This window comes from Anopheles maculipalpis, chromosome 3RL (genome assembly GCF_943734695.1).
Source record: "Anopheles maculipalpis chromosome 3RL, idAnoMacuDA_375_x, whole genome shotgun sequence".
Lineage (NCBI taxonomy): Eukaryota > Metazoa > Arthropoda > Insecta > Diptera > Culicidae > Anopheles > Anopheles maculipalpis.
The window spans coordinates 16580840-16607477 of NC_064872.1; the positions used below are offsets into that span (position 1 = coordinate 16580840).

Below are 26638 nucleotides of genomic sequence, written 5' to 3' on the forward strand. Positions count from 1 at the left end.
GGTGTATTTGCGGGCCCTTAAGCGAGATGTGTTTTAGCTTGATTTGTGTTTTTTTTTTTCTTTTGCATATACTTTTATGTTACACATACCGAAAAACAGGTTTGCTGATGATTTCTGGAACAACTCAATCGGGATTCGAGTACATTTGCTTCGATACTCCTTACGGCTTCTGCTCCAATGGGCACATAACAACGTCATCTTGTAGATGTTCGATGTTTCCTTTTCGTTTACGTTAATGGTTGCTTCACATGAAGTCACGAAGCATACTGGAAGCTTAATTAATTATCCAGTTTTTGGCCGACGAAATCGGCACAATGACTATCGTTTGCTTAGCACGCAGTGCGAGATTTCGATTTCACACATGAGAAATATAAAAGTTTTCTCGCAGAACTTGTAAGGATGGTTTCGTCCGGACAGGATGTGCGAAAGATTAAGCCACTTTTCGTTTTCTTTTCGTTTATAACCATGCAAAATGATCATTAAAGTTTACGCCATGGCAAAACAGCAATAGCCATAAATTATATCGGTTGCAAACTGAGCGATATGAATTTTAAAAGTTTTTTGTACAATATTGGCTCAAGTAATGAATATATCTTTCAATATTTGAAAAAAATGAGAGAATCTAAATACAAATGAACTTTAAATAAATAAAAATATTTTTTGTTTGCTGTGATTTACTACACTAAATGTGGTCAATTTAAATGACATATTATGGGGTTTATTAATTTTATTTAAAACTAAATGGTTTAAAGTTTTTGATAATTACTAGACATTACATTAATAAGAAGTTTCGCTGTGATTTTCATCGTAGCTTCCTTCCCAAACCGTCCAACATTCCACCGTCCGCATACAAAACCACGCCAGGGTACGCGCCCACCGGTACGCTCGCGCGCGTATCTCCAAGTACACACACAGTACACAACTTTGCGCGCGCGAAACGGAACCAACAGCTCGAAAGCGAACAGAAGCGTGCAGCGAGGAAGACGCTAGAGTTGACCGGAGCGTGGTGGAAAAATATGTTAAAATATAAAAATAAAATCACCCCGTACGGCGTCCGAATAATTCAGTCGTTTTCGTCGTTCGCTAGCGTACGGACGCACTGGTACGGGACGCGCGTTTAGCTGGTGCTGGATTAGATGACGCTGGTTTTTTGTTTAATTTCCACTTGTCTGGGACTGTGAAACAGCATACGGTGCATGTACAGTGCGGTTCAGTGAGCAGAGTAAGCATTTTGGTGGAAATCTATGTGTAGCGTCCTAGCAAATACGGCTTACTACAAGCGTGGGAAAATAGTCCCGAAACAAGGGAGATCCCGCGGGAACAGTGGTCACATTTCGGAGTGGGAACAGAATAGAACAGAAATCCAGTGTGCATTTAAATAATTGCCAGCAGAACTAGGGGAGGCTGGTGAATATGTGTTTTTCTAGCTATTGAGTGGACATGTGTTTGTTGCAAAACTTTGTGTGTTAGAGTGAAGTGATGTAGATGAGTGTCGTATGAATGGATTGCTTGTGATAATTGGTGATTGAAAATGTCCTTTTTGAGAAGGAGCGTTGAATGATTTAATAATTAGATTTTTTGTTATTTATTCATTAATTCATTAAATTACATGTAATAGTGTTGCAAATTAAAGTTGTCAAAGGTACTTTATAAAAAGAGACTTCTACTTCTATAAACTATCAACTTATAGTGCGCACAAAAACGATCGCAAAATATCCAACAATCTCTAACAGACTTTTGCAGTTCCACTGGCTCAGATTGGTCAGTACAAGCCGATGCTTAATCTGCTGTTGTGTGCAGCTAAAAATGTGCTTTGAAATGTAAAACAATCTACCAACGAACCGGACCGGATTTAAATGAGAATACCCACGTACACGTACGCTCATCCGCCCTTCTGCCAGAACGTCCCGAATCACCTCCCCGGGTTCGGAGATGGGAAGGTTTTATTGACCTTGCCTGCATTCGCGCCCATCGCCGCTGTTGCATAGCGGAGGGCGGTTGCATGGCAAAAAAAAAAAAATCCACACACCGCAACAACACCCATTTCAAATTTAACGACAATTATTCACATGATAATTAGAAGCAGAGTCCACAGGCTCACGCGCTCGTTCGTTTTACCGCGCTCCAGAACAGAGAGCCAACTGACAGCTGACCAAATGTTGGATGGATGCAAGAGTGGTTTTTTTTTTGCGTGTGTTTGAACAGCTAGCAATAGAATCCCTATCCAACCACACGGGTATAGTGCTACTGCTCTCGTTCTACTCTGTCCCGTCGGTTTATGTGATGCGCGTACGAGCGAGCGTTGGTTTTTTTTTTACGAGAATCGGAAGAATTAAGACACAGTTTCGTAATGCTTGGCAGTGAAAAATTTTCGGACGTTTGGACCGTTTTTTGGAAAAGTTGAGAAACTCCTCCACATTGGGGTCAATGCTGATGTTGGGCAGAATGCGTAGAATGCTAGAGTAACCTTGACGGGATTAGGAAAGTAGAGTACAGATTCTAGAAATGTTTAGACACGGTTTGTGGGAATGGGAACAAATTCTATGGCGTTTGGTGTTCATGGCTGTAAGGTCGAGTAAAGTCAACTTCTTGTCAAGAGATCTGTTTTTGTGTGCTATAAAATTAGAAATTCTGAACAAAGAGATGCTAGGATAGGAGTGACTATCCAGCTTTAAAAAATAATGGAATCATGGAAATTGAGAGAAAGAAGAAGGTTTAGACCCTAGGTTATGTTATAAAGAAAAACAGGATTCGTAAAAGCTTAAGCTATGTAGAGAAGATGGTGTTTAGAGCTTAAAAACATCTTTTTGCAACATGTCATGTACTTTACTTAATATTTTCCTCAAACTTCACAAAGGCCTTAGCAACTAAAACAGATGAATTTAACAAAAAACATGTAGAATAAGAATATCCATTTTCTTAACATTTTCTAAAAACTTGTTTAATTTCTAAACACGTGTGTCAAAACGACTGAAGTAACCGGTTTATTTATAAAACCAAATTTTAATTCCAACGTATATCCATCAATGCAAATACTACGGAGCGTAGATCGCAGACAAAGCTCCTGCCATGCCCTTCAATACCCTAATTCTATTTCATGTTCGACCATCCTGCCCAACCTGTCATAACGTATTCGTAATCCTATCCGAAGCTCAGATCGCTCGGTAAAACAACAACGAAAACGGTGGTCACCTCATCGCAGTCGAAAGAGCAAACAAAAACAAATACTATCCATCAAATTTTAACATATCAAAAGAGATGTCTGACCTCCAAATGTTTCCTCATTCGATGGTAGCCACCTCCATCCGTAATGTTTTGTGTTTCGTTGCGTTATGTGACCATCAAGCTTAAATCGCACGAAAATGGGGAAATGAATTCGGGCACCAACCCTTCAAAACTGTCGGAATCTGATCAGCCCTAGCGCTTGGTGTCCAGCCGACACCGTCTCTCCTGGCCTCATTTCAGCGCAGGTTGATTTATAACTTATCACTAACGGGTGGCATCATTCGTCATGGGATCGGATCGGCACAAATTCGCACGATCCCATTTGCAAACAATTCTCTAGGGTTTGTTCCGAATTTGGGAGAATGGAATGATACGCTCGTTCATAGTTCTCATCACCCAGCTACCACGGTGCTGAAGAGCAGTTTCGGTTGCAAAAAGAAAGGACAGCCATTTGAATTAAAACATCCAATTACATGTGTTTTTCGTCGGCGAAAGGTCCTTTACCTCCAATTTTGTTTTTGTTTTGTTTCCTGTGCAATTAACGCAAGTTCTTTCAACTTATCCGCATGCGTGTTAATTGAAATCCACCCCGCTTCTCCATTACATTACAGTCTCTTTTTTTGTCTTATCCACAGCTCTTACAACGGTATTGTGATTGAAGTAAACGAACTGCGACCGGGACAGGCCGTAATGCTGACGACAGGAACGGGTTCGTCTTCTATCGCTCGGTGACATCGTTCGAATCCGACCACCTATCGTCTTCGTGCCTAGTATTCAGTGCATTGGCAAAAGAAACAGCGCTAAGCCCGGCGTAGATAGAGAGTAAATTAAAATCATAATTGCCACCCATCCGTCCCGCAGCACAGTGATGTGCCAATGTCACTGGAGATTTCCCAAAGGTGGAAGAGCGTAAAGTTGGCAATCTTGAAATGTGATCACTACAGGCGCATAACGGGAATTAGGCAGTGCTAACACATCCGTATCGTTTTCGAGCTAGATTGGGCCAGAGATTTGAGTAGAAATCGCACATCGGCCACAACCGGACCGGGAACAGACACGCTAGTTGGTTCCTCCCTGTCATAAACTTAGCAATATCCGGAACAGTTTCTACCGCACGAAACTGACCTTGATCGTGTACGGAGCGTAGGGGTCGTGTGCGAAAGTTGTCTGACAGTGCGGAAAACATAAAGAAGCGCTCGACACCAAATTAAACCCATTTCTTCATTGACCAGGCTACTAACGATAAAAAAACTGTACCAAAAAGCCTCATCGAAAAAACAATCAACACACCATTTTACCATTCGCTACAGAAGAAAGCCTTTCGTGGACAGTTTTCACGTACGAGTAGGTCCCGAACCAAGATTAATGGGACTGGAACCGATTTCGAACACGCAGCAGGGGAGGAAACGTTCCGCACATAAAGGAAGCAATTAAACCCCTTTTTTACATTGAATAAGGGCGTCCCGGCGGTCGGAAAGTTCGGGACTTGGTGCCACCAGTTGTGAAATCGCGAAAAGAACTATCGAAAATAACACAACCGCAAGAGCACGAGCAGCAATCTAGGATACGCCCAGTGCGGCTCATCGTCGCGGACAGCGTTGGCCGAGCAGCCGTGAAACATCTGGACGAGAGGTTTGTCTATGTGGAGCAGGTGGAGCAGTGAAGTCGGGTGCGTGTGGCAGGTGAGGAGGACTGGTTGATCCATTTTTGGCGCGGCTCATTATCATCGTCGAAGCGGAGAAGAATCAACAGCACACACGATATGACGGAAATGGAAAGGAAAGTGGCGATCATCGTCAGCTATCAGCTGCGATTGCTTCTTCTAGTGGTGACTTTCGCCACTGCAATCCAAATCGATAATCGACTCGTACAGCCACAGCATGGTAAGTGGATTCATTCGGAGTTAGTTGACATGATTTGTATTAATGAACTAACGCACAAAAGAGGTTTAAAGTTTGTAGAGAACAAATACATCATGGTGCTAATTATATGGCTTATTATTATTTCCCTTTTTGTGATGCAACTATATTTGACGTATACTTTAAAAATTGAAACTCAACGTACAATGTACACCATAACTCTTGTTGAGATTTCTTAAACTGATATTTGATTTACTAACTAGATGACTGGCTCAATACTACGCAATCTTAGAGATAAAATATTCTTCGACTAGTCAAGTGTTATTAATGCCTTAGGTTTATTGATCACCTCTTTGGATAACGATAGATAGATATGCAATGCATGTTTCTACATTTTTTAACTTTGTGGGTAAAAGACACGGGCATGAATACGAAAACATGAGAAATCGCTACGGATGGGGCAATAGGGTTGATGAGATTTGAAGTCAGTTGTATCACGATATCAACTGAAGCCAGAATCTAGCTAAAGGGACATTCACTTTTAAAGACATATTAAGCTTATGTATGGTCTGTCTAATATTATTTTACAATATTTTTTTTACATCTGGCTAATCTGTAAGTCTTGGTAAATCAGCTCTCTACTCTTCCCCAAAAATTTATTCTCCACACACGAAAGCAAGGTTAAGACTTTATGAAACAAAACATTGAACATAATTTTACAACTTCTACACTCTAAACGTCAGGAAATTAAAGAAAACCTAAACATCTTCAAAATTCTCACTCATGAACATTATTGATCCAATCTAGAAGATCGTCGCCAAAATATCAACGACACTTTGTGCACGACGTACTTGGCAGCTAACACACATCCCACACAATACACCCGTTACAAAATAGAGCGCATCACCTGATCACTTTCACTTTTTTTACGATACAACACTAGTATTGGCCTAGTGTCGCACACTTTACCCCTGTGCCGTTCTGATTCATTAACTCTTGCCCTGCATTTGTAGTACGATTGGCACGTTTTGGTACGCATGTAATACTAACCGTCCTGCACCCTGCACATTCTCTCCAAAAAAAAAAACGCACCACGGCACAAAGTTACGAACGCGTTTGGCGTGTGCCCATCATTGCGGGCGCCCTAACAATGGTGGACATCCGGTAGCGTCGGCGGCAGGTGAACAATGATCGGAATGAGAATTCAATTTGATTGCATAATAATTTGTTTACCTACGTTTCGCTTTTGATCCGGCCCGGCCGTAGGGAATGTGCGTCGATCGCGTTTTTTTAGGTGTGTTTATGTTGGGAAGATTAAACGATTGCTTGCTTCTCGCTCGTTTTCCATTTGATCGACTCTGCTACAAAGTGATCGTGTGTCCCTTCGTACCTTCGCTGCTATTTGTTCGTGAAGAATTGGTTTTACTTTTGCTACGTAAGCTGGCGGATGGCGACGCACGTTTGGCACGTCAATTGTTGCAGCAATTTAATTGATCACGCATGCACTTAAGACAAGCTAATTACAATTATTTCCTTCTCGCTAACCTTCTTTTCATAATAGATTGTTTCGAACGGATAGCGCTCGGTGCGATGCTGCCGTTTGAGAAAACGTTCCGGAACTCGGACACTAATTCGCTAAAGATCTGCGAAACGCTCTGCCTGAACGACAAGGAATGCCAAACGTTTGCCTTTGGGTAGGTTAACTTGAAACATCATTACCTAATCTTGTGCTTAATGAAATACTTTTTTTATTTCTTCTAATGCTAGAATTTCCGGCCGAGGCAATGGTACGTGTCAGCTGTCGGCGAACACAATTGACGCAACTAAATCGCGCCCGGTCGGAACCATCTTCGATCCGGACTTTGATTTGTACGCCCGTAAATACAACTGTTTTTTAGATGGGCCCACAAACCCACCACCCAAACCGGGCGGTAAGTGGAATGTAGTATGACATCAAGTTTTTACAAGTATCTTGACAGCAACCAAATTTCTCGTTTCTTTTAGGCCTGGGTATCTTCCCGAATGGTGAACTCCAGCCCGGTGGTGGCCCACAAAGACAGCCACCTCCACCACCACCTCCAACCGCACCACAACCACCAAGTGCTGGTGCTTTTCCACCTCCGAGTATTATTGATCGTCCGGGGCCACCCATTTTTGGGCCTCCCGTATTGTCAGCCGGTATAGATGCACCAACTACCGCCAACGGTGGCTTTGTAGACACATCACGACCAACCAGCGAATATGGTACCACCGCCCCGGGGACGACTTACGGACAAACCAATGGAGAAACGCTGCCCGAAACGACAGCTCCGGCAGAGGAGTTTTACAGCACGAAGGATCATTCGAATCCGAACGGAGGCAGTCCATACCTACCGACAAGTACCGCTGCCGGACCACAGTACAATGTAGCGACCGGTGAACGGTTACCACCAACACAAACCGGTGCGACAATGCCTGATCGTGAAAATCCTACCAAATATCCGCCGGACTACCGGCCCACGTATGGTGGAAGTGGTCCCGCCAAACCAGGCAACTATCCGTATCAGTTCCCGATGCTGTACGAAACGCACTATCCCTTACCGAACGATAAGAATGGATATCCCGAGATCTATGCACAAAACGTACCGACACTAGACAACAATTACCTTCGACCGGAGTACGGTGGAACGAGTTACGGCAGACCGACAGCGACTGGAGGAAGCACACCACCGGCAGGACCTGCGGGGACTGGCTACGGAGGTGTTCAACGTCCAAGCTCGAGCGGTAGCAACTATGGTGGTGGTGCTAACAATTCTGGTCCACAACGGCCAAGTGGTTATGGTAGTGACAGCAACCAACCACAGCGTCCCTCTGCACCAACATCGAGTGGTTACGGTGGACAAGCGGTACGTCCATCCGCACAAGGACCCGGTACTGGTCCGTCAGGATATGGAGTCGTTCGTCCGGCGCCTGCGCCACCAGTCCAGTCGGGACCATCCGCGGGAGCAGGATACAACGTTCACGAGGACAAACTTGACCTTCATCCACCAACCATTATCAAGCGCCGTAAGTGATCTTTAAAGTTTTATATGCGTTAAGAATTACATACAATTCCAGAATTACAGCAGGTTCCAACAGCACATACGACTCCGATTGCACAATTATGAAGCTGCGGTGTGATGCATAGGCTACGACAGAATAATTACCAAACACTTCTGCGTTCTGTTCTGCTGAACATCGGTTTAAATGCACTGAACCGTACCTGTTGCTCTCTGCTTTGCACACCACTTTTTTGTTTTTGTTGCACGGAACAAACCGCATCCACGTGGTTCAACATCTCATCCATCCAACTGACATTTGTCGCGCCATATTGCACACGGTGCTTGGCGTGTTGGAGGGCACTTTAGCCTGTCACGTTACGAGTGGGGCACAAGTTTGATGAATGTTTGCACCTCATGCGATCGGTGATGTAGCGTGAGGTATTGATCGGTTCACAGCTGAAGATCGGGTGTTAAATGCGACATACACAAAGAGTGGCCCGCTGCAATGGGACGGAAAATTGGAACAAACGGAAGTGACTTTGAATGGGCAGTTCTAGTGAACATTTAGTTCATTACCAACTTTGGTGCAGTATTTATACTGCGTGTTGCAGTAAAGTCTCGCTTCTAAGGTTTATTATCAATTTTTGTTTAACGAACAAGTAATTTAACACGTTTATTGCCTACATTACAACTTTCTTGATGCTGTATCATATAATTTTATATGATAAACAGAGCTTAAATATGATTTTGTTTTTTCGTAAACGCTTGCAGCCTTATACTCTATAAGATCTTTATCAAATTAACAGTGTTTGTATGATCGTTCTTCCTTTTATTTCCTTTCACACTCGTTGCCATGCTTATTAGGCACCCCTGAAACGGAAAGTTCTTCGACAATGCTCCAACAAATGTTGGTGGGTACATTAAACGGAGCAAGGGCATCACGTTGGCTACTTCAGTGCACAGCGTTGGCACCAACACTCGCATCGAATAGGACCCATTTCATTGCCATTAAGCAGTGTAATTGCTGTTCATTACAGGCGGTCGGTTCAAATGGGGTTCACACCCCAGCGTGATGCACACTGGACGAAGAAAATAGTGCGCATCAAACACCTGTGTTCCATACTGGAGGGAGCGTAGGGTCCGAATGGTGCATTCAAGCACGGGGCAGGAAGAGCACATCTATTTAATTATGACATAATTATTAAGTACTAGGGAACAAATGGTGAATAGTTGTATGTCAGGGTTTGTAAGGAGCTTATAAAAATGGAGATTTTACTGTAAATTTAAAAATGATCCAACTGGAAACTTTTATATGTTATCGGGAATGGTTGATATCAGTAGCAAGAGAACCAACATCGAAAGTGAAAGACAATAATGTTTCTGCTGTACTTCCCTCTTCATGATATCATCAGTCGACGGTCCAGACAGATTACGAGACATCCACACAGTCTAACGTTTCTGTACTTTCATCACTATACAGATTACGTTACTTGCTTTAAAGGGAGATTCATCCCTTCTTCACACATTGCACCAAACAGCATCAACCAACCTGTAAGTGCTCCCATACCTTTGACCGCAGTCGGTAGTGATGTTTGACGAGTTTATGAGTCGTGTAGGACATAAATTTGAATCTCGGGCCTCTCGCGATATAGGAGAACATCTCTCTCGCCCACAGTTGGTCGATTTACAGTCGTTTGCTAGCTAGCCATCACCGTCAGTGCAGCGTGATGCCGGTTTTCACTTACGAAACGCCCTGCTGCTGCTTCAGCAAACGCCACTGTGTGAACCGGAAAATGTAGACAATTTCGCGCCACCGTTTCCTAGCACCATCTTGGACGTAGGCTTATTTCTCTCTTGGTTTTATTTAATGTCCATCGCTCTAGCGAGGCACGCATGAAGCGTGTAATGTTCTTTGTCTTATGTATAACTTCCTTCAATTTCCTAGACCGCGTTTTTTTGTCTACAAAGGCTTATTACAATTCCTCAGGAGACAGTCACGAAGAGACTCTATTAGGTTCGCATTGAAGGAAATATCCAGACGCAGAGGTTGATAAACTTCACATCCGGATAAGACAATGCACATGACAGATGGTGCTGTATTCAATTCCTATTTCAGGATGATCTGCAATATTTTTAGGGTGTGAAACATACGCGCAAAATGTCTAACCGATCTGACCGGTTAAAAAAACCTCAATGAATTGTTCTGATTTAGGTTTTGAGCTACAACGACAGCAACAAAAAAAGGGCCACACAACGACGTGTGCATACCTGTGTGCATTATGGTGAGACAAAACAATGGACCTTCACCCAAAATAACGCAAATTAGCATAATTTAGCTCCTATTTAGACCCCTGCCAAGCATGATCGAAATGAGCCACACCATCATTAACCTCTGGCAGTTCCGATACAGATGGGTATCTTCCTCGTGTTTTCATTACCAACACGCACACTGTATGCGCACGCACCGCACGAGAGGAGCAGTGGTGCTCGATGGATGGTTTTGAGGGCGACAGGGCATCCGGCCAGCTTAGCGCTTAGGCTTAGATGGTTGCGAACGCTGATGAAGTTGCTGACATGTTGAATGTGTTGATGCTGTGGTTACAGATATTTGTACTTAATTTGTCATTTAGAATCATTTTAATTCAGAAGCTCAATGAGCTTCTTGCATCAGAGGAGTTTATTTTTCTTTAAGTTATGAAGCAAAAGGCAAATTATAGAGCCAAACAAAACAAAAAAAATTCACGGTAATCGATTACCAAAACCGACACCAAATTGGTTGGTCATGCTGACTAGCTGTCTTGTACTACTCTGTAGCGATTGACGTCTTCTCATCATGCTTCAAGCAATGGGTACAAGTCACACTGTACTTTTTTGCGTTGACTCAACAATCAACGAGTGCAGTTGAGTGTTGCCAGCACAGCTAATTAAATATTCAATGTCTCCACGGCACTACCAAACAAACAAAAACCAAATGAGCAACATAATAACTTTGCTTCGGTTCGTGTAGAACAACCAAAAATTTAAATTTACGGTTAACCGAACCGATTCGGCAAAGACCTTCACTAGGTAGGAGAGATTCACGCACGAGCATGAATGGAAAATGGTTCACTGTTCACCACCCAAATACGTTGACTTTGGTACAAATTTAATTAACACCACACGAACGTTGGCGAGCTTAGACCAATTTTTCCCGCCAGTCACCGCTTTTGGAAGCTGCCGGAATGCTTCCAGTGTTTCTTTGCGCGTGCAATTTTCCACCACCCTGCAGGTGGGAACTAGCATACGCGGACTGTCGATTGAAACGATTCGATCCCCACCACGGGGTTGGCCCGTTTGGTGAAGGCATCATGACGCTTTCCACCATTCTAAATTACGCCCGAACTGTACCCACAAGCCAGGGGCCTGCAGAGGGCTTGGGGTGGGTCGTTGTTTTTTGCCAGATTTCGCTTCGCGAAAATCCTAAACTTTGCCTGCCACCGCAAAGGTGCTCACAGTTTCGTACGAACGGTGGAGACGTTCGCATCGCGCATTCGATAGGTTCCCGTTCTGGCCAACCATAGGGAAGTGGTGTGTGAGCAGTGGCAGCAGGCTGCAGGTCAAGACGGATAGTGCGCTTTCATTGTGCTCGTGTGCACCGGATATTAAACGCAGCAATGCAACACACTCTGCGGCGTGCATAAAGCGTGTATGGTGTGCTATTAAAAGTATCCTCCAAAACGTGGACAACAATTGATGGGGAGGGGGGAGGACCCTGTTTGATGTGAATTCGTTTATCTCGGTTATCGTAGATTGAGCGATCCAATTTTGTATTGAAGCTCATGCCTATAATTCCTATCGATTGAAGCTTCTGGCACGGATCATACTTTGTCGTGCGGTTAGTTTTGTATTCACCCACCCCAGATAAGGCTTGGATTTGAGTGCGTCGCGGTGCGTATGCAAATGTGCAGTGCAGTGAAGTGCAGCTGGTGCAAGAGTAACTAAGCCGTCAGTCATCGTTTCTAGTGTTGATAGCGTTGCCTGTGGTTTGTGATAATGGTGGTTGGCGTTTCGAAGGCGCTGATAATCTGCATCAGCTTATCGAGTTTAATACCGGCGTACATCACATCGACGATCATCATTGTGGAAGATGCGAAAGGTTACGTATTTGTTCCCTTTGCTGAATAATTTCGTGATTTAATTTATCTGTGATGCATAAGAAAGAGTAATCAAGTTACTCAAAACTGATTTTTTCATTATAATTTGTACTATGTATGTAAGATTTTTTTCGTAATGACGGCCAGGCCGTATGCCTACACATCAATGTAAGTTTCGTGTGAAGAATTTATTCTGTTCTACGTTTGAACTTTGAAGAGCTGTATATTGATTAAAAATGATCTGAACTTTTCTTATCATATTATCATATTCTTGAATTCTTATCTTGTCATATTATTAAATCCCGTCTGGAGCGTCTTCCCATGGCTCTGACGACCCAGCTGTTAATATAATGATATCAAGGAAGTCAAAAATTGCGATCGACGGCGTTTGTCCAACTACTTGGAAGTGAGCGAAGATTCGAATTAAGTAGATGTGTAGCAGTGAAAAAAATCCTCCTTTTTTGTCCATTTTTTCAGAATCTGACACGTGTTTATAATCATGTCTCAGTAATACTTTTGATCAAGAATTCTTTTTTTTACCTTAGTTACTAGAGTTTCTAAAGACTATATGATCAAATATAACAAAAACAGCTAGATTGGTTGAGATCCCATTTTCTATAGTTTTGTTGTATAGTTGTTTAGACAATAATATAAGATCACTTTTATATCCGCTTTTCAAAAAACTGATTTCAATTACTTCTACTAGGTACAGCTGTACCAGACTTTCGTAGAATGGTCATCAACAACTGAACTATGTATACCAACTTTGTTTTTGTCAAAAAGTTCGTCAATGATTGTCTTTTTCTTGGCTTAACGACTTCTAAGGTCACGCCGGCCACCGAATGGCTTACTAGACTTGCCTATAACCACCTAGTTGGATAGTTCGTCCTCAATAAGGGGGAACAGTTGGACCCCGGTCCTGCCGTTTCAACACTGGCGCCACTGTCGCCTATACCATCGCATCATTAAGGCCGCCCAATGATCAATGAGTGTGTAGTACTTTAAAAAGTAAAATATGTTTGGAAATTCATATTTCAACCCCTCTTACTCTCCAAAAAATCTAACTTTTTTATTGGCATACGAAACCAATCCTAGAGTTGAAAAATGCAAGGATACCCAAAACGATTTCTTTTTCAATTTTGAAATTAATGGATGAACTTCTTACAAGGTTTAATGTGTTTTAGCCATGTTTTCATTAAAATCGAAAACGACTAATAATCGATTTCATGAGTCATCGAATGACAGCAACGTGTTTTCAAAAAGTTTTACTAAATTTTACAATAAAAAACTAAGAAGATTCATTGAAAATGCGCCTCACAATCTCAGTTTTGCATAGTGTGCAATAGCAGGTCTTCTTATTTTGTTGTCCATCACGGTATATCCTTTTGATCGTTGCCCAAATTCATGCACGCAAATAAGTTTACACAAAGTAGATTACTAAGTGGTCTTAACAAGTCTTGCAAGCCAGTCCGTAGCTGGTTAAGACACGAAGAATTCCCAAAAAATACCATAAAGTTTGATTTGGAGCTTTTCACATGCTTTAGGCTATCTAAATTACAAAATTAAAATCGATTAATCAGGACGATTGAAAGGAATATTATTTCTTTACATAAATCATATGTGCTTTACATATGTGCTCCACAAAATAAAAACAGCTACTCATAAACAAGATAAGGAATGTGGCAAGAAATAATAGTACTTCAAACGATTCACGAAGTTCAACACCACCCAGCCTGATCGTAGAGGTTAAGGTGTTGAAATCGTCATAAAAATCCATGTAAACGATGCTCCGAGATCGTTTTGATTGATTGGCTGATTATTTGCAAATGCCAACCACACGTTTCTTCTTGCCAGCTACTGCAAAGAAACGAGCCGTAGTCCACAAGGAAAAAATGGTCAGCGGCATGGTAGAAAACAACAGCCACACATCAAAGCTTGACAAGATGCACAAAAACAATCGAAGCTGCGCAAGAACTCGAAAGCGACCGAAACGAGAAAAACCAACGAGAAACATGGAGCGATCTCTGGGGGGTGGTTCCAAAATTCGGTCCAAACAAAACCAGCATATGGGGAATTCGAATTCAATACGCCCATTGTAAGTGCGCTCCGTTCTGCTAGAGATGCATGGTACGAAATCTCGAGTGCGAAGCATTGTTGCAACGCTAGCTGCTACCGTGTTTCGCCAACTTGCACGACAACCCTATTGCGACAGGCGCGACATAGTCGCGTGTAACCCTTTCAGCAGTCAGCTCAGCTAGAAAAGTGTCCAATAAATTCTTACCTTCTATACACACCATGATGGCCATGGTAAAGAACGGAACACCACAAAACATGCAGCAACAAAATTTGATTCTCCCCCCGCTGTACCACACTCCAGTAGAGGAGGGCCACCAGCGGTCCATGACACGAGGTTTCACAACTTAAGAAGTTCGCAAAAAAATCGAAGACACATGTGCAGCTGGGTGGAATATTTTATCAAACCGGCAGCATCTTCAATTCATCGTGCTAGAACGATGGCACGCTAGAAGCGTGCCATCGTGAACGGTAGCTGCGGCGAAAAAACCTTCTTTAAAATCATTGGAGTCTCACACCCCGATGGACTGAACCGCCAAAAGGAAGTACTCGTCACTTCCCGTCAAGCAACTGTGTTTCCGTGTTGCTTTTCAACGCCTTTGTAGGCTGATGTTTTCTATGATGAGGTCATATTCCGGGTAGCGACCGTAAGCGCCCTCCCCGAAGATCATAACAGCGAAGTTTATCTCGCGGTGTCTGTGTTCACGTTAGGCATTGTTTGGATGCTCGGCAAATACAATGCGTTTTACAATGCCCAAGCGTCGATGGTGATCTTGGCCATGAATTACTGGACCGCACGCGGTGACCCAAAAGTCGGCGCAACCTCCGGCTCATGGTGCTGCCCATGTACATCTTCCGTCGCCCATTTCCGCTGACACTGTTTGATGTAATGGCGCGATAGTTGATAATGTTGATGATGATTTCTTATGATCATACATGATCACCGTTCTCGCGAACGATAGAAGCTTCTTTTCGCGAAATTCTAGCACAAAAGAAGAGCCACTTTTGGCCTCAAATGAAGATGAGCAAGCATGAAGATAATAGTAATGAAGATGCCGTTTTTTCGTTTCTTTTCACTACCACAGCTTGCTACCGCCGTGTGCTGGCTGGAAAGCGTGTCGCTCCACACTGGGTAAGAAGAACGTTGATCTGCGAACGTGTCGAAGACTGTCAGCGTGAGTGTGGTGATGAGAGGCGTTTCTCATGCGAGGGATTCAACTATCGGTAAGTTAGTAGCAAAGCATCATTAACTTGTAGCCATTAGAAGCTAAGTGTTCCAATTAACTATCCACCTTAGGTTGGACCCTACCGGGCGAGGGCAGGGTGATTGCGAGTTGATCGATCAGCCACTTTCGCAGATCGATCTATACTCCAGCCCACATCAACGTGATTCGAACTTAATTCGTGATCCTGATTACGACTATTATGAGCGCGATCGTAGTGCGACGGCAAATTGTCGTCCAAGCTGTAAGGATTGCATGGTCAAACCTTTCCGTCCAGCGCTGGAGTTCGTTCGACCGACCACATACCGTCCCCATCACCCTGAGAGCTACAAGCCTTACCCATCCGAGCAGCACCCGTATGAGGAGGATCATCGGTACAAACCGGTAATCACGGCTATCGATAAGTATCGACCGCCGATGTATCCTAGCCGGCCGGAATTCGAACGTTACAGTCCCTCCTCTAGCTACTACCCTCCACCACCGCCACCACCAGCACCGTTGGATTCGTATCGTCCTGCGTTGTCTTACAAACCACAGTACGGCAGCGAAATTGATCGCTACGGTACCTTAGACCCTAGCTTCTTTAAACCATACGAAACTCGGCCCGAATATCCGAGACCCATCCACCATGAAGATATTCGCCCAGTTCACCGTCCACGACATCCGTACGAAGATCGAGATCCACCACCACCGCCACCGGCAGCTCCACCACCGTCACACATCTCCACCGTCCAACAGTACGGCAACAAACCTAGCACTTTCATTCCGTACCTGATCGGTCAGAATATACACAAGAATGGTGGCATTTACGGTGGTTCCTACGGACCATCGTTTAACACGGATTCTTACAAATCGATTTCAGACTACTGGGGCTTGCGGAACGAAATCAAACGCTACGACAGTCCCTCGTTCAATTACTTTGAGCTGCGAAATGATCATCACTTTGATGATAATAATGTCTGGAGCTACGGTGGTAGTAAGTATGGTTACGAGGACGATCATCCCCCGATACATCCATACGTCGAACATCGGCCAGGCTTTGGTCAGCAGTGGATTCGGCGACCAAGCCACGAGGAGTGCTCGGTTAAGTCCAGCGAAGGGTTCCGTCTGCATAAAGGTGTGGTAAAGTACGCACTGAACACGCCCACGGTGATTGAGTGTGAACGGATGTGCTACTCCGAAACACGGTTCCGCTGTCACACGTTTAGCTACCGCTACTCGGCAGTGTCCCGCGAAAACTGTCTGCTCTGTGATCGGCCATTTAATTTGCTCGACTTTTACGCGGACCTGGAACCGGATCGGGATTACGATATCTATTCGATGAGCGATGATGCAAAGACCTGCCATCCGGAGCTCAGCCATCCCAGGCGGGACTACAATGCGCGTAAGTAAATGCTAGAGAATGAGAATTCTTTTTAAATTTCGAAAAGGATACTTACGCCATATAACTTCCCATTTTCAGAGTGCTTCATACGCGTTATTGATTCAGCACGATTCTTCAAATCGATCGTTCGCGACTCGCTTACCGTTCGATCGATTGGCGAGTGCGAGTTGGAATGTATCAAGGCGTCCAAGTTTACATGCCGTGCTTTCACGTACAGCTTTGGTCCGAACAGTGTGAACGCAGTGATTGATAATTGTCAGCTTTCCGATTGGCCGGTGCGTGACATGGACAAGGACCGACATCTGCTGCCGGACGAAAGCTTCGATGTGTTTGAGCGTGCCAGCTACGGACAAGGATGCGAGATTCAGCCCATCATCGATGATAAACATAACAAGAAGTGTAAGTAGCTGCTGGTTAGAGTCTATTTTATGAGGCCCCCCCTCCTTACCCTGCCATGTCTCATTACAGTCTGCTATCTGGGTTATGGATATCCGGCGAAACTGCTTTCCTCAGCCATTAAGAAGGTTACCTCGGTTAATACGGAGTTGGATTGCAAAAATGAGTGTGTGCGGCTGCGCGAGGGCACCCATTTCAAGTGTCTTTCGTTTAGTTTCAGGTAAGTGTCATCCGCTCGGAACGACTTTTGTCCGTATAGAGTGATTAAACGGTACTTAGCTGCATCATAATTAATGTGAATCTGCCAAAGTGTGCCATTTTGCATGTACTCATCACCTGTGTCATTTGCTATCATTTTCTACTACTAGCTCCCAAGCTTCAACGTACAACTGTGAAATGTCGGATTTGGACCAGAGCGAACTGAAGCTGGGCGTCCATTATGCGCACACGAACGATCGCGACTTTTGGCTGTTCGCCTGGAATCCGTTCGACTACACGTGCCGCGATAAGATCACGACCATTAGCGGTGGCACCCGGATGAATCACGATCGCCGAATAGACGTCCTCCGTGAACCGGGTAATGGCGGCCGTAACGGTCGGACTGGTGATCGCAATCGCACGAACAACAACAACATCACCAAAACTACTACTATCGACCGGCACAAGGACGACCACGACAAGAATAGCAACACCTCCACCTCCATGCTCACTACCACTGCAAATCGATCCTCCGATAGTGCACCAACCACTAACTCTACCAATTCCAGCTTCATCATTTTGCTTCCCGGAAGTTCGGTAAACCGTACCGGTGCAGCAACTGGGGAGCGTGTGGTTGAGAGTGACACTCGATCGTCGCGAGCTGCTGGTAAATACGCCAGCAGCACCTCGAATACTGCCCCATCCGGTAGAGCCGGATGAAAGGGACATGGGTTTTATTGCTAACATCAGCGCATCATCAAGCACTCATCCCATGATGGCAGTAAATTAGAATTAGTATTTACAGTTAAACACTTCTGGCTGAGCTGTGGTCTACGGTCGACCATCGCTCGTTTAGTTGCTTAATCATACATCATATTGCTACCCATAGATGAGGATCGTCTATGCATACTATTGTCTAACCGTATTCAGCTAGCTCATCCATCAAACTCCTTGCTTAGTGTCGCATACTACTTAACATAGCCCTAGCTGCCTGTCAGTATGCCTCGTGTCATCTCATCCATGGGGTGATCATCACCATCATCATCAGAGCTTCCTCTGGCTTGCGTATCGTCCTGCGTGAACACATCCACATTCAGACACACCATCAATCACCCACCCACTCAACCAAGCAAAAACTATACACACATTAAGCATAACTGTCGTGACACTTACCCTCTCTGTTCATTGTTATTATCGAACCTCCCAAGGTGATGGAAGTCGGCGTCAGTATACCGTCTCGGGAAAACCCTGCCGCATCGGTACCAAATGCGAGCGAAACAAGATCACAGGATTTTACTCCTGCGAGATCGAGGGTGGTGAGATTGGTTCATGGGATTATTGCTGTAAGGCCGAACACCCTTGCGGCTACTCGCAAGGGTTCGACTATCCATGGTAAGCAATCCATCCGTGTACGGGATGGCAGATCTAGCCGATGCGGTTGTAACAGCACCAAGACAAGCGTCCGCTCGGTTTCGGTGTTATGCGATAATTGTCTGTTCCGTGTTCCGTGTTCGTACACTCACCCCTTGTACTCCATGTGTTATGTTTTGTAAATGTTTGAGCAATTTGTGTCCAAAATTCTTCCTACCATCGAGTCTACCTTGTCCTAGTGCATGGCGTGCTCCGCAGAACGTAATTCGTGGTTTCGGCAAAATTTCCCACCGCGAGTCCTTTGCTAATCGATCGCCGCTCTTACCTTTACCCATTTTCCAGGTGCTTCGTGGGTGATGCCCCAGATCAGTGGCGCAAGTGCAGCGATAAGTACTTCCCCAAGAAACAGCACGATTCGCGTTATCAAAACAAGAATAAAAAGGGTGAAATCTATCAGCCACCACCGAAGCCGGGAGGACTGAGACATCTGGACGGTGTGACCGCACCGGCCGAACTTTGGCCCGTCACCTACCTGTACGAGAAGGGTCCGCCGAACGCGACCGAGATCAGCAACAATGTGATCGACTGCAAGAAGGACAAGTGTTAGGGCAAAGTTCGCAACCAGCCAGCCAACAGGACAATCGAACACATACTCATATTGAATCCGGCCAAACGCGCACATTAATGCAAGCATTTTTGCAGCGAACGCATTGAAAGATTGTAGTACTTTAAAAGCAAAAGGTAGATAGTACATTACAAGGCTGTCCGTCGATTGAAAAGTGATGCTGGATGCACTACGTTTGCAAAATGAGGGACAATCTCCAGCGTCGGTACATCGTACCGACAGGCTTTTGGAATAAGAATGCTTAGTGTATTAAGTTTAGGAGCATAGTTATATTAACTTCATCACACGTTCGTCCAGGTTTGTCAGACTCTGTATCGAAAACTCAACCTCTGTGTCACTTTTCTGACCACGAAAAAACACATGCAAACATCATACGCAGTTTTTGTGCGCCTGCGTGCGATTAGGCTGCGAAATTTGCGAGGACAAATGAACCCGGTGAACCCTGTACAACACACCCGAATAGCGGAATGTCCGCTCGACTGGGTTGTGATAGGAAAGAATGCAGATCCTTGGCAGAGGGTTTTAGTAAGCGGGCGTGACTTTGAGTGAGTGGAATTTTAAATATTTATTGTAATGCTTATAAAGTTAACGTGTAATAGATGATGAGCTAATGGTACAACAATTCTATAATAAATTTAGTCTACAGTTCAAACAGCAACAAAAAGTTTTTTTAATTCAAGCTTCACCTAGTGTTGTAAAGCCTTGCTGAGTTATATGCATGACGCCGAATTATCGGATATCCCTTGTCATGCATTACTTCACCTAACGCTCGCTTAGTCCGCTAAATAAGTTTCTTAGGATTTGACAGTTAAAAAACGACGTCATTTACCAGCATAACTCAGAACCCATGTATGAGGAGGATTTATTCCGTTTGGCCTAACGACCTTATCCGAAATGACCTAACGAGCTTATAGGTCATTTCGGCTATCTAATGACTGACTAGACTTACTGGTGTGAAGATCGATGCCAAAAAAAAGCGAAACAGCAGAATAATCAAGAAAGGTTCTTGAATAACTCCACTTCCGTTCGTTCGCTGCCAGCAATGAGTACACTGATGACTTCGTCTATCGTATTCTTGTTGAGCCAGGTTCTTTCTCGCACTCTCCTGGTGTCTGTCAAGTAAATATTTCCTCTATTCGATCACTTTTCGTAAGACAGATAGCGAGAGCATTTTCTGATGTAGCCCCTCGAAGGCTCTCCGCTGGATAGAAAGTTAGGGCTCCTATTACAATGAAACTGTAGACGGTGGAAGAGTAACGGTGAGGGTCAATTTCTTTCGTTTAATGGAGCGTCAAACACGAACATTTGGTGGTCAAACACGAACTTCGCAGTACGAGACCCTACTACGAAACTAAGCCCCTTTTCCGAGGTCCTCTTCTCCACCCAAAGTTACATCTGCTATTGGGGATAGGTTATATGTGCACTGGATATTTAGGGCATTCGACGCATTGTTGTCGGATAGTGTTACGCCTGTCTACATACTCATCATCAAACCATTCTTTCTTGCTGTTTTCCGCGTTTGATGCTTGAGGGATAATCTGACTTCCCAAGATCGATCGCGAAATTTCTTGCAAAATTAGCTTGGTTCATCCTATATGTGTTGAGTCTTGCCCTAGGTTCGTTCAACTTTGATTTAATGGTCCCCTTATAAGAGACAAACGACGGGACCCAGAGTAACCGTCGTCTACCCAACCGCTGTTCCTCAACCTTAATATCATGTGGAACACCGTTGTGCGCCTAACTGGTTCTCTTTCGGATGGAATAGACAGCAAGATTGTTAAGATATTGTGTGCAAATCTTATTCTGGCCTAAATCCAACGTCAAAATAAGAAATTAGTTTATTCAGTAAATTTACTAAATTTACTCGATTGCTTTCAAGGATGACTGCTACCTATTTCTGATGGTTGGGTATTTTAGGCTCGAATCAATTTCTTAAAAAAACCCTATGAAAAAGTACAAACCCATTGTCATTCCAATGAAAGAGTTACAGAAATATGCAAATGATTGCGTGCGGCGGACCAACTTTAGCGAATATCGCAAGCGCTTATGAAATCCCCGACCACTGATATAAAACCCCCCAATACTTTAGCGAATCAGCAAAAATAGACACAAAATCCTCCAAATAGTTCCGGAAGCCGGTGCGATTGATATGAAAAATGTATACTAGCCGGTTGGAGAGTTGAAAAATTGTAAGCAAGCTTTTTTACGTTAATAATTTATAAAATTACCTAGTTTCTGCGGGTGAAAACCAAATGAATATTAATTTTATATAATGATAAATTAAAAAAGTATTTGGTTTTTACCGTCAAACGACAAAAATAAAAAAGCTATTCTCTATTGTATTGTATTCTTCATCTTGGCTTAACGACCGCTATGATCACGCCGGCCATCAAATGGCTTACTAGACACCCGATACCACGTAGTTGGATAGTCAGTCCTCACTACGGGGGGACGGTTCGGATGGGATTTAAACCCCGGTCCAGTCGTATGAAGACCGACGCCGTTGTCGCCTGAACCACCGCCCAATTGTATTGTATTGTATTCTCTGAATTTGGCCTGCCGCACGCTATCATTTGCAGTTCGCTGTAAAATGAACAGATGTTATTATATGTACATGTATGGTTGGTTGACCCTGATCAAACCGATTAATTAACAATATGCTTCCCCTCAGATCCATACACGCTGCGCATCTCGTAAGCGCTGTTTACCGGCAGTGGTGGACGTCCATGATTCGAATCGCTCCAGCTAGGTGGAGCTAGGAACTCTCCCACCGGTACCTTTACCCACTTTTGTTTCTTACCTTTCTTATTTGAAGATTTCTTTTTCGACGGTTTAGATGAAGCTTCTTCCGGCTCATCAGCACTGTCGGCTGGTGGCTGTGGTTGAAACTCTTTGATCGTGGTAAATTGCTCGTTCAGTGGTTTTGATGGATCGTAGTCAAGCGTTGGCAGAGGCGCTAGTTCCTGCTCATCGGCATGCGGGGTATCGGAACGGGCATGGAAAAAATCGCTGCTCAGCATTAGTGGTACATTTCGATCGATGCGTAAATCTTCATGGTTAACGTTTCGGCACGTTTTGTTGTCGTTAAGCTCACGGGCCGAGCTGAGAATACCGACCGAACGCAACCCGGCCGTAATTTCCGGTCCTACATCTTTATCGAGCGTTTCTTCGGTCGTCGGCAAGTGGCCGATTGGATTTTTATGCGCTTCCAGCCGATTGATCTGAGCTGCCAGCCGGATTTGCTGCAGTTTGTCCCGTGACACATCGACGTAACCGCGACCACGACCCGGTACGGCGCTTCGAGCAAAGCTTGCCGATGGGCGGACATTTTGTAAGCCGCTCATGTAATCGGTGGCATTCATCGTGTATCCCCAGCTGTTGATCTCCCGGTCGATTTCCTCTTCTGCTGCACTGAAGTCGTGCATCTTGCTGGCGGTTGTGGGCAATATACGCATACCGACGGACAGCAGAAAACAAGTGTTAAAAGGGGATTTTTATTAGCTTCAAGGTACATGATAGCCTGACTGAATATTTCGTATCGATATTGAGCTTTACTGCACAAACTGGGAAGTAGATTATGCACATAAAATGCATTAGGAAACAATACTTACATCTACGGCAGACTAATCGTACAGGAAACAAGTGTAATTGTAAATTGTTGAGCAAGCAACAAATGACTTCATCGAAGAGTATCACTCTCGAGCTTGATGTTTTATTTTCGAATCGCAAATAGTTTGGCTGTCATCTTCGAAGTTGATAAATTTGACAATTTCTTCAACACACGTTCCCAGCTAGCAAAAAAATTCCAGCAGCTAGCAATTTTTTATTTTATACATTCATTTTTCATTTTGATTGTTTTTGCATGGGAATAGACCTGATAAAACTCGTTTAAATACTTCAAAATTGTTAAAACTGCAGTAAAAGAACTAATCGAAAATAGCATCTAAATCAGACTTTATGCTCGTTTATAGCTGTTTAACACGTACGATGCCGTATCCGATTCGGGTGTTGATGAGCTCTGCTGCAAGATACTACTTTTTCTCTCCACCGTTGCACCTTTCCAGCTAGTATCTCAAAACCGTTGGTCCAGATCTCATGCAACAGCTTTAACGTACTTTCGTCAGATGTGAGGGATCTGCAGTATCAGATTCCTAGCTTCTAAACGTAAGTCCTTTTTTTCCTTCCATGACTCTGAATCGATTAGCCTGCTGCAGTACTTTTTGTTGTTGACTGTTCGTTGTGTCTAGTTTTTTTTTTTTTCTAGAGGTGGCATGAAAGGCCTTTTCTTTAACCTCCAGTTTAGTTGGAGAACACAAGATTCTCAGCAGCTTAGAGTCCCGTGGGAAGCCCGGACAAAACCTAGTCATCCTCCTCCACTCGATTTAGCCGAATGATCCATTCTCCCAAGGGAATAGGTATTCCCGTATTCTCAAGCTCAGATATTTGGTATTGCGGTATTGCTACATGCACCGACAACAGAACTTCCTCTTTTTATAGTGTATTTTCTTTCTGTTACAGTGAATTAACCGGTGTAAGATACTCGAGTTAAAATCACGAGTCAAAACCAAACTAAATATATATAAAAAAAAAAATAGACTTACCGATGATTTCGCCACCGTGCAGTAGATTAATCTACTCGGTCAGATGCTAGAATTAGCACCAGACTTTGCCAGGCTTGACTTGTCATGAGAATGGCACCTCACGACTCAATCCACAAATTCTTTTTAGACTGTAGCAACCAAAGACTTAATAAATATTGAGATAGAGCGATTTTGAGGACATGCCTTAAGGACTACATTTACAATGAAAAGTCAATAGAATTGTATGGCAGGATTCAAAGGAGAAAAGCGCATAAACGAACGTTAAAGTTGTCGAAACAACAAACGCGACTCTATGAAACTTTGTGGATGTTCAGTAAATGGGGCATGGTCTTCTTCGGATATGTTTATCTAATTAAGAAGTTCCTGTCAACGGAGAACAAGCTGATATATGAATTGTGAGATTTTTTGACAATTTCACATTGATTTTAACAGTTTGAAATTGCACATGACCTTGCGAGCAAATCTTACTTTATCTCAGAGTTACTCCATTACGGGCAGAACTAGGACATCGCTCACATGCGTCTGCTTCTGCAATCAAATTTAAATTCCGAAGCAAAAAAAAACTCCATAGAGAACTCCATCGTCCTCGAGTCATTCGCGGATCACTTTCGCGGTACGTTCGACTCCTGCTTCATCAACATGCCAACTGCATCTGTGAGCTTTGGGAAGTTTCGAAATGCAAAATGCATTTCGAAAAATATGCTGTTTTTATTTCATTTGATTCTTAATTGTGTCGCCTTTACAATATTGAAGCTAATGCGTAGCTTTCCGAACACAAGTGGAAACCCGATCAGCCCGTCTTTTCGTTAAAATCAACTGATCTCGCAGTATCCTGTTCGAGGTTGTATTGTTGATAGCATTGTTTAGGAAACGGTCAAAACATCTGCAAAACAGCGATTTCAAATGTTTCCCCTTTCACATTATTCCTCGCCGGTCGGCAGCCAGAATGCCATGTTAGTGCAGGCGGACGCTAGCATCATAAACTTCGGATTGAACTGTACACACTGCACCGGGCCGGGATGGTCACCGTTGAGGACACATATCTTGTACCCGGTATCTGCGTTCCACACGTGCACCCGTCCGTCGGTGCTGCCGGAGAAGATAAATTGCGAGTCGGGACTGAACGATGCCTCGATGGGAATGCCCTTATTGTTAAGATGTCCTAAAAGCAGAATATTCGATGCGATTTAGTTATAAAGCAATGTGGATGGCTAGACGCCCGATTTGGTTTAACTCTTACCGGTGAAGGTTTGCAGCGGTGTTCCATGGAACGCGTCGATTAACCGTATGATGGAACCATTCGTGCTGATCAGAATTGTTTTGCCGTCCCTGGAAAATTTTAACCCCGTCCAATCGCACTCTTTCTCCTGGTTCAGCTTGAACGTCACGAACGGTCCCTTGTCGAATGACCGCAAATCGTAAAGCTTTATACTTTCCGAATTTACACCGGCCGCAAAAATTAAACCCTCCGGATCGTAGGCCGCCACCGGACGCCCGTTTAGCTGCATCACACCTTGACAGTTGGGCGACCGGAGATCCCACAATCGGAGCGTCTTATCGAGCGACCCGGACAGAAACGTATCCTCCACCGGGGAAATGTTGAGCGAAATCACCTTTTTCGTGTGACCGGGAAAGTACCGCAGGTATTTATTGTCGTGCAGGCTCAGGTACCGGATCGTGTCGTCCACCTTGGTCGAGCTGTGAATGGCCGTGTTGTTGGCGTGTGTGAAGTGTATCAAATCAACGCCATACTTTTTCGAGTTGACCGTCCGGATCTGGGTGCCCTTCTCGCAATCGTACAGCACGATTTGATCGTCCTCGCTGCACGATATCAACATTTCGCCGTTGGCGGAAAAGTCGATGGCATTGATTTTGTCGGTATTCTCGCGGAACACCTTTGCCACTTTGAAGCTCCTCACGACCGAGTCGATGAGCTTCATTTTCGGTACGTCCGCCACTTTGCCGGCTGTTGTTGGGTACGGGGGGTCTCAAGGAAAATGGTAAACGTCTTGGGCGGCACTTTTCCTGTGGTTTACCTGCCTCGGAAGCTTATTTTTTGCGGTAATGCCGGTGGATTGGGAGTTGTTTACGTTTTGTGTAGATCAACACGACAGCGTTGCAGCAATCGAAACTTCCAAGGCGTGCACAATGGGATTCACCATCGGTCATTACAGTTGGTGGGGTATTTTATTACTTTTTGTTGAAAATATTGATATACCGTTTTAATTAAAAGTTTGTGTAGGAATTGATTCGAAGGATTGTATTAAAATTATTTCTAACAAGGATCAAAAATAAAAGTAGGAAATCTCTTGTTGTGACCATGGAAATCTTTCTTTACACGTACTGTACGAATACGGTCCGTTTGAAGTAGTGATGGGTTGTACGAGTCTTTTTACGGATCGATCCGAAGCTAGGCTTGTTCCAATAGGTATCGAGTACAATCCGTGAATCCGTGAGTTCGGATGGACCTTGTAAGTGCAGCAAAGCAAAGGTCGTGTTTCCACTTTTCGAGCTTCCCAAGTAGGTGCCA

The 26638-nt window shown here is 44.0% G+C and overlaps 4 protein-coding genes across 4 annotated transcripts in view; 2 read left to right on the plus strand and 2 right to left on the minus strand.

Moving 5' to 3' along the window:
* LOC126563720 (neural-cadherin) overlaps window positions 1–26638 on the plus strand; it is a 678265-nt gene that overhangs the window by 40513 nt on the left and 611114 nt on the right. The window lies entirely within an intron of this gene.
* On the plus strand, window positions 4903–19489 carry LOC126565793 (uncharacterized). The gene is made up of 11 exons (XM_050223003.1): window positions 4903–5108; window positions 6646–6778; window positions 6852–7015; window positions 7089–8129; window positions 15396–15534; window positions 15608–16917; window positions 16996–17316; window positions 17386–17533; window positions 17682–17890; window positions 18720–18903; window positions 19225–19489. Exons 1-11 carry the CDS (start codon window positions 4988–4990, stop codon window positions 19487–19489), a joined length of 4035 nt encoding a protein of 1344 aa, XP_050078960.1. The 5' UTR covers window positions 4903–4987.
* On the minus strand, window positions 22153–22937 carry LOC126565257 (uncharacterized). Its single transcript, XM_050222420.1, has one exon. It carries the CDS (start codon window positions 22930–22932, stop codon window positions 22153–22155), a length of 780 nt encoding a protein of 259 aa, XP_050078377.1. The 5' UTR covers window positions 22933–22937.
* LOC126565088 (WD repeat-containing protein 82) lies at window positions 25003–26100 on the minus strand. The gene is made up of 2 exons (XM_050222226.1): window positions 25349–26100; window positions 25003–25270 (listed from the first exon to the last, which is right to left on the minus strand). The coding sequence occupies exons 1-2, from the start codon at window positions 26046–26048 to the stop codon at window positions 25029–25031; spliced, it is 942 nt and encodes a 313-aa protein (XP_050078183.1). The 5' UTR covers window positions 26049–26100; the 3' UTR covers window positions 25003–25028.

Bases quoted from the DNA above. Each gene is read 5' to 3' on its own strand.
- LOC126565793 (XM_050223003.1), top strand. From the start codon at position 4,988: ATGACGGAAATGGAAAGGAAAGTGGCGATCATCGTCAGCTATCAGCTG. The intron at 5,109-6,645 runs GTAAGTGGATTC...TTTTCATAATAG, and splicing joins ACTCGTACAGCCACAGCATG to ATTGTTTCGAACGGATAGCG. The intron at 7,016-7,088 runs GTAAGTGGAATG...CGTTTCTTTTAG, and splicing joins CCCACCACCCAAACCGGGCG to GCCTGGGTATCTTCCCGAAT.
- LOC126565257 (XM_050222420.1), bottom strand. From the start codon at position 22,932: ATGCACGACTTCAGTGCAGCAGAAGAGGAAATCGACCGGGAGATCAAC.
- LOC126565088 (XM_050222226.1), bottom strand. From the start codon at position 26,048: ATGAAGCTCATCGACTCGGTCGTGAGGAGCTTCAAAGTGGCAAAGGTG. The intron at 25,271-25,348 runs GTAAGAGTTAAA...TTCTGCTTTTAG, and splicing joins ACCGCTGCAAACCTTCACCG to GACATCTTAACAATAAGGGC.